Source organism: Oreochromis aureus, linkage group 23 (genome assembly GCF_013358895.1).
Source record: "Oreochromis aureus strain Israel breed Guangdong linkage group 23, ZZ_aureus, whole genome shotgun sequence".
NCBI lineage: Eukaryota > Metazoa > Chordata > Actinopteri > Cichliformes > Cichlidae > Oreochromis > Oreochromis aureus.
Window position 1 is genome coordinate 38,236,806 of NC_052963.1, and position 8,163 is coordinate 38,244,968.

The following is an 8,163-nucleotide window of genomic DNA, read 5'->3' on the forward strand; positions in this document are numbered from 1 at the left end:
TGGTACACTATATCATTAAAGTCTTCACTCACCCATCCAAACCACTGAATTTGGGTGTTTTGATCACTTCCATGGCCACAGGTGTATAAAATCAAGCACCTAGGCATGCATGGTGCACAGAGGCCTGAGCTCCACCAGACAGAACACCTTTGGGATGAATCAAGAGTGGACACTGTGAGCCAGGGCTTCTCCTCTAACATCATCGTCTAACCTCACAAATTAAAATGAGATTTCACTCAAATTCATATGCATGTGAAAGCAGATGAGCAAATACTTTTGGCAATATAGTGTATGTTTACTAGACTTTTCAAAGTGTAAGTGTAACCCAGTGACCTGCGACGTGCAGAAAGCAGCACAGCTGTTTCCATTTACAGCTCTGTGTGTTTTGGCGGGCCCTAACACCACCCTGGTTTAAACGGAAAGTGGGTGGGGCAGAGCCTGAGATGGTCAAATCAGGGATGTGGACTCATACAATTCACAAATTATAAAGACTGATGAGTTTTTAAAAAAAAATGCCTCAACTAAGCTTTTAACTTGTAACAAGATATATGGATCTCAGAAAACAAGTAAAATTTACTTAAAATCCTATTTCCCAAAACACCTCACTTCACTGACACACAAGTTGTGTTTATTGTTTTTTTAAAAGGTACAAAAATAAATTATATCCTTCTATGTTTCCTTTTTTACACTCAGACTTAGACAATACACATAGTCATTACGACATCCGACTAGGAGTGACCTTTCCCACACCACCGGGGATGAAAACAGCTCCCCGGGGAGAGTATGCGAGGCCAACATTCGTCCGTCTTTTCCATCTAGGATCCAGACTGTGCCGTCAGTGGAGGCCAGGCCCACCAGTGAACCCCTTCTCCCCACAGCTGAGCCGTCAAACACAAATGGGGTGGAGTACACCTTGCCTGTCGTCTGAAAAGTCCAAACCAAAGAGCCATCTGCACAATTCAAACAGTACAGGCAACCGTCATGTGATCCACACAGAAGTCTCTTCTGGTCTGACGTGATGCTTGGAGAGGAGAAAACTGGACCCTTTGTTAGAAACTGCCACAGCTGCAAATACACAAAAGGGTCATACAGTTATGAATTACAGAGAGGATTCAGAAAATAGCCAGGCCCCTTCCCCCCTTTTCACCATACGAGTACATTCAAATGTTGTTGTAATGAATGATTGTGACTTTAATGTTTAAAAAAAACAAAACAGAAATCGCTCATTTACAAAATGCAAAATCTTCAACAAATCAGGTTTTGTATATGTAGTAACTGGAAAATACTATAACAAAAAGTCAGCTCCTTACAAGTTTCCCCATGTTGCTGAAGCAGCAGATGTGTCCATCAACCGAGCCGATCACAACGTGCTCAGAGAAGCAGTTTGGTGAGGAGAAGAAAGGAGTGTCTCTGCAGTAAGACCACAAGACATCTCCACTGTCCTGGGAAAGAGAAACACGTGAGACATATAGTGCCATCACTCTTATTATTCTCTTTTTTAATTTTTTATAGTCAGTAGCAAATATCTCTTTTGAGACAAATGTGCAGAGGAGGGAAAGAGGAAGGCCACAGAGAAAGTTCATGAATGTAGTGAAAATGGACATGCAGAGGGTTGATGTGACAGAGGAGGATGCTAGCGATAGTGTGAGATGGAGACAGATGATCTGCCGTGGCGACTCCTAAAGGGAACAGCTGAAAGATGAAGAAGAAGCAGCTTTCTAATTTTAAAGATTAAACTAACACACTCAAAGTCATCATAGAAATATTTTTACAAAAATGTATGATTCAAACAGACTTGTGCCTCTTCCTTTCTTATTTCCACTTGTGCACCAAATGGCAAAACGACCTTCACTTACGATGCTGAGACAGAGCAGGTGTCCTCCCAGTGAAGCCGCATACACCTGACGGCGTGATGGGTGAAGACGTGGAGAAGAAAACACAGCTCCTCCACCACAGTGACACTTCCAAACACACTTCCGAACCTGAAAACAGAAAACAGAGCGTCTGCTTCAAAGACGTCAGACAGGTATCCAGTGCAACCATCAATCTGTGACTTTTCTGAATCATTCGAGTCCTTGTGTCTCTTTGCATCAAGCACTCACCTCTGAGTTTAGGGCGTAAACATGCCCATCGTGTGAGCCCACTACCACCAGACCAGTAAGAGGATCCACAGCAGGACAGCTCTTCACGGCATCTCCCGTCTCAAACACCCACTGTGTATTTCCAGTTTCAGTGCATAAAAAATACACACAGCCGTCATAACATCCTGAGAAAGAACCCCCCAAAAAGATATAGAAATATAAAGTAATAAAACCTCCTGAATATTAGGTATTCACAAAGCTGACACTTACCTATTACAACGAGAGAACCACAGCGAGACACGGCAGCAGAGCCCTCGATTCTGTCTCCAAGAACTCGCTCCCACATTAGGTTTCCGGTGGCGACGTCTACAGCCTGGATCCTGTGGGAGTGTGAGCCAATAAACACTGTTGCTTTGAACAAATTTGACCTGTGATCAGCTCTGTTTTGTACTAGAAGCACCGGGGAGGCGTCCACACATCTGCCTGTGTCCGAGGACCAGCTCAGACTGAGGCCCAAATCAGCTTCTCCACAAGACTCCCTTTCTCCAAGAAGTTGATTCTGCACTGTTTTATCATCTTCTGTATATCTGATGTTCATCTCTATCACCTCGCCCCCTCTCCTTATAACTTTCACAGCCTGTTTCTCCACCTGCAGACTCTCAGTTGCTGTCCAGTCTTTGCGCACTCTCTTTTCTAGAACCTGAGACGTGGATTCGTCGTGCCGTCTCTTGGCCTGAGACAGCGTTGACTGGCTGTTCTCATGCTCCAAAATGCCCCTTGCTCTGGCAACATGATTCATGATGTCAGAGAAGGTCCCATCAAGTATAACCTCCAGGAGCTCTGGTGAGGTCACTCCCACAGCAGCGAGGATGTCTTCACAGAGATGCAGAGCCTTCAGAGAATCTCCTCCACTGAACAGGAAGTTGGACTTCTCGTCAATGGTAACATCTACAGCAAGATTTAGAGTATCCTGTTGATAGATAGTTTAAAAGAGAATGAACATAAGGAGACAACAGTTTATTTAAATTTAGAGCATGAATGTTGTCATCAAAAATGAAAATACCCGCCACAGAGTCTGAAGAATTTGCCTCAGTTCACTGCAATTTCTCTGTGAAGACTCTAAACACTGTCTCTGTTTTTCATACACTCTGACTAATGCCTCCATGTTGACTTTGCCTATCAAAAAACGACAGTTAAAAAGGTGAGTGGATAAAGTGGTGAATGAATTAGCTGCTGTTTCTCCTCAGCAGTGACAATGTGTCTAAAGCTCACCATGAGCAGTCAGGCATAAAGCCGGGACGAGCACCAGCGTGTCAGGAACGCTGTGAGCAGGCAGCAGCAGAGACAGCTGGCTCAGAATGAGCTTCTTCAGATCTCCGTCTGCACCGCCTGACTCCTCCAGGGGGGGGCTGACAGAAGAGGGTTGGTTCTCAGCATGCTCACCAAAAGCACAAGCAGAGGGAATTTGTTCTGCACGTTGCTGTACAGACGCGGAGGTGGAAGCTGCCTTCTGGTGTCCAGATGTGGATGCCACGACAAAGGCGAGAAGTCGAAATCCTTGGTGCAGACCCACAGCACAGGCTTCCACCTGAGGGAGACTCAGCAGGACCTGCAGGAGGGGAGATGTAAATCAAAATCATAAAAACGTTAAAAAGATGTTGAAAAGGTATTTCAGTTACAAAGAACTAATGAAAAGTATCCACATGATTAAAGTACAGCATTAAGAAAGGGTACCACCAGTTTAAAAATGTAATTATTAATCAGCTAAAACAGCCTCTCTTGTTTTCTCTTTTTTTTTCTAATTGCTGTGCTTATGTGACAATAAATTGAAAAAAAAAAAGGCTTTAATTGTTTTTAGTAACAGTGAATCTGAGTGAGGAAACTGGTTCATAACAGAGAGGCCAGATTTCTTTAGGGTGGGGGTTAAGGATTCAAATCTTTCCTTTAATTTACCACAATCAGCACATCAGCTTTGCCTTCAGTATGTTGAAAAAAGATCCAGTTGAAGTGGCTCGAGAAACTGACTAAGACGCCTCCTAGGTGAGGTATTCCAGGCATGTTCTACCGAGAACAGGCCCTGGAGCAGACCCAGGGCAGGCAGAGAGATTATATTTCCTGGCTAGCTTGGAAACGCGTTGCTACAACTCTGACTGAGCTTGGGGAGGTGGTCAAGCTCATCCCTCAGAAACCAAGGTCTGGGCTTCTCTGCTGACACTGTTGACCCTGTGACCTGGATAAGACGTAAAAGATGGCTGGATGGAGTGATGTGTGTTCCTTCATGTGTCAGTCTCGGTCTAACATGAGGCTAAGCCAGTAGAATTATTTCTTTTATGAATCAATCACATGACTTATAATTCATACATCCGAAAACATCTTACTTGCTGCAGGCTGTCTAAGTTCACTCGTTTTCCATTGCGTTTGATCATTCGGTCTCTCCGTCCCAGGTAGTGCAGCTGTCCATCTTTAACATTCACCCAGTCTCCTGTAGCTCTCATCGTCCCAGGGACAACAGTGTCCTCATCATCCAAGAGACACACTCGGTCCTCTCCGCCTGCACAAACGATCATATAAATTCATGAGGTTTTTCTTCATCTCAATGTGATTAATTTGCAGAGAACACTCAGTTTTTTTCCTACCTATGAAGATCTGTCCTTCACCCTCTGAAACAACACAGCCATGTTCATCTCTGACTTCCACCACTGTGCCCATCAGAGGAGTCCCGAGAGGCACAGAAGACACCGTGCTGTGAGATGTTTGTAATGTTAAATAACTCCAGCATCTGTAGGACAAACTTGTAGAAGTCATGAACATTTTAAAACGGGGGTACACTCACAGGTTGCTTGACTGCAGCAGAGACTCTGGTATTCTGTAACAGCTGGCCCAGCAGGAAACCTCAGTGATCCCATAGATGTTGTAGATGTTGGTTTTATTGTCCTTATGTCTCCAGCTCTCCAGCAGAGCGGGCGACGGGCAGGCTTCTCCACCCAGAGCCAACACCCGCAGCGAAGAGCTGCACGACAGCACGTCCTGTTTTAGAATACGATGGCCGAAGTGCAACAGTAGAGTGGGCGTGACCTGTGACAACAGTGAAAATGAAGCATTGCACAAACAGGGAAGACTGCCTCACAGACACAAATGGTTCTACACTTGCCTGGAGGACAGTCGTCTTGTGATCGTTGAACAACAGCTCAGCTAGTCGATTGGGCATTTTCTTAATCACATTAGGGACAATGAGGAGTTGAGCCCCAGATGATAAGGCGAGAAAAATGTCCACCACTGAGGGATCAAAGGTTAAAGGTGAGGCGAGGAAAACCACATCATCTGGCCTCATCTGAAACAAAGATCTGAGCAGAAAGAGAAGGGATTTATCTTGGATTGAAAATGCCATTCTACAACAGGCAAAGTCATAAATGATTCCTTACTGACCTCAGATGCAGTATGTTGGGAAGTATACACCTGTGTGGTACCCTCACAGTCTTTGGAAAGCCTGTTGTTCCCGATGTGTGCAGCACATACGCCAACTCTCTGCGCCCAGCATCGTCTTGCTGCACAGCGGAACCGCTGAGATCATTTACTGATAGAGTTTCAGTTTGTCCTGCTCCTCGTTCACGCTCAGCGACTCGCAGCGGCTCAATGTGAATCAGAGTCAGTTTGAACTTGAGCAGCTCAACACAATTTTTCACAGTTACGTGTTTGATGAGAGCTGCCTGAAAATGCTTGAAGTTGAAAAAACACAATAGCAATATAAATATTCACAAAAAACTTAATTCTTTAACAAAGAATTTACAATGGTGTTCTGATATTGCATTAAAAAAACCTCTTAATATACAAATGAGTCATCTGTAGGAAATATACACTTGGTATATTTTTTTGTTACTGCACAGGAGGGAATCTTGAATTGGGTTTTTCTTTTTTCTTTTTTTATTCAACCCGAACCACAGTCACTTGGCTAGTAAGAGGTTCCCAAGTTACTTAGCTGGATTAATTAATTTGGATCTTGGATTGGATATTGCACAGATACTAGATGCCATTCCTGACATCCATTCCAGGGATGTGTCTCTCCTCTCTGTCTTGAACCAGGGAAAATTAATGTGTTTGGCGAATGTGTAAAATAAAACAACGTAACAAAAACAATATCCGCCCAGAACAGCATTTCAGCAAAGTTTTAGAAATAACCCCATCATACCTGAGAAGGCATAAACCTAAATGCAAAACTGTGGACGCAGACAGAGAGTGGGAGTTGGTGGTGGATGCTGAGCATGTCACTGGGGGCCCAAAAGAACATAAAGATTTGTCAGATTTGTCCAAAGCAACGGGGTTTAATAGCTCAAATTCCCACAGGATCCAGGCTTTAGAAGTTGCCACCGGAAACCTTGTGTGGGAGCAAGTTCTTGGGGACAGAATCGAAGCCCCTGCTGCCGTGTCTCACACCCTTGTTGTAATAGGTCAGTGTCAGCTTTGTGAATATCTGATTTTTAAGATTTTATCATTATTTTATATTTCCATGTCTTTTTTTGGGGGCGGGGGGGTTCTTTCTCAGGATGTCTCGATGGCTGTGTGTATTTTTTATGTACTAATTCTGGGAAGACAAAGGTTGGCCTTTATAAGTAAATAAGACCATGGCCTTTCTCGTGTGTTTTCATCATCTGGATGGTTTAACCTTTTAAGTGAGGCCTGAGTATTACATTTGCAAAATTACTCACAGCTGTTGTATTAATGCTGATAAAATATGACAAAATTCAACCTGCAGGAGGTCGGTTTGTACAGCACAGTACTTGAGGCCACATTGGCTCATGACTCTGGCAGAGAGAAGTCCAGGAGATTCTGGGTCCAGTGGGACGTAAGCAGCAGAGGACTGCAAGATCCTGACAAACAAAGCAGAATCATTTGTGAGCTATGTTTTGTTATAGAACAGTGAGTCACATGCAGCCATAACACACAACAAGCACATAGGCACTGACAAATATTAAAATAATGACAGAGAAGTTACTTCTGAATATGACAGCATCAAGAAAAGTACAAATGCTGTCATGCTGATGTAATGTTTGTATCTGTATTTTCTTTGTCTTATATCTTTATGTTTTGTGGATGTCAGATGATAATTTGTAGTTTTCCTAAAATCTCGCTTTTTTCCCTTCTTCTGCCGGCGGATTCCTTTGGGGGTCGTTACAACAGATCTTCTGCCTCCATCTCACCCTGTCCCTAGGATCCTCCTCTGTCACCTGCAAATCCTACTCCACTACATCCTTGAATCTTCTGAGTGGCTTCTTTTATTAACATGCATTGTACCTGTCGCGTAAATAAGAAATCACTGTATATATTTTGATATAAATTATCGTAGTTTGGAATGACAACTTTCCTTTTTTGTGTTTTTTGGCCTCAGTTTCCGTCTCCTTGATTCTGATAACTAATATCGCCCATAAACAAACTACATAGGTTGATCTCTAATGTTTGCACTCACCCCAAAATCCAGACAGGTACAAACAAATCATCTCTGCAGTAAAGCCCGATCACCCCGCTGCTAGGAGAACAGTTCTTTCGCAGAGCACGAGAAAATTCATCGGCGAGTTGAACCAGGTCTCTGTAGGTCAGGGACGCCGGTGGTTTCCCGGACACCGAGTGTGTCACAGCCAGCCTGTCGGCGTGCAAGGAGGCAGCGGCGGCGACAAGCTCCTGCAGCGTCCGAGCAGACATGTTGCGAAGCCCTTTAGTGACCAAATGCTCATCTTCCGTTGGTGTACATTCTGGGAAAACCCGAAATTTTTTTAAACATTTAGGTGGTGCTAATTTCAGAAGAGGCTGGATTTGTTGACAAGCACATTTGTCGAGTGATGATGACGCGAGATTTTACAGTAAGCAATGACGTCTAAAGGACGGTTATATCAAATGCTCGTCCTAAAGCTCGGCTATAACAACAATTTGTCCTTAAATGCCGTTTTAACCTTTTGCTTACAAAATATCATTAATACGCCCAGTCATTTTAATATTAACAATAACCGCTATCACTGCTAACATCCCGAAGTTTTCTATTTTAATTTTGTCTTTCAATTAAACGTAAAAAGATACAAGCCGCAATTTCCTA

General features: G+C 43.6%; 1 protein-coding gene across 2 annotated transcripts; it reads right to left on the reverse strand.

Annotated features, from left to right (window-relative positions):
- Positions 1 to 611: 611 nt before the first annotated feature.
- On the reverse strand, positions 612 to 8,088 carry aasdh (aminoadipate-semialdehyde dehydrogenase). Of its 2 annotated transcripts, none has more exons than XM_031753858.2 (14): positions 7,543 to 7,980; positions 6,826 to 6,946; positions 5,508 to 5,797; positions 5,233 to 5,425; positions 4,915 to 5,156; positions 4,718 to 4,824; positions 4,460 to 4,632; positions 3,354 to 3,690; positions 3,145 to 3,257; positions 2,352 to 3,051; positions 2,103 to 2,266; positions 1,857 to 1,982; positions 1,311 to 1,442; positions 612 to 1,065 (listed from the first exon to the last, which is right to left on the reverse strand). In XM_031753858.2, the coding sequence occupies exons 1-14, from the start codon at positions 7,773 to 7,775 to the stop codon at positions 670 to 672; spliced, it is 3,327 nt and encodes a 1,108-aa protein (XP_031609718.1). In that variant the 5' UTR covers positions 7,776 to 7,980; the 3' UTR covers positions 612 to 669. The 2 variants fall into 2 exon arrangements, 1 of the variants encoding a protein (XP_031609718.1); XR_004200287.2 differs by having other exon boundaries at positions 924 to 1,065; positions 1,311 to 1,437; positions 7,543 to 8,088.
- Between the last annotated feature and the right edge of the window lie 75 nt (positions 8,089 to 8,163).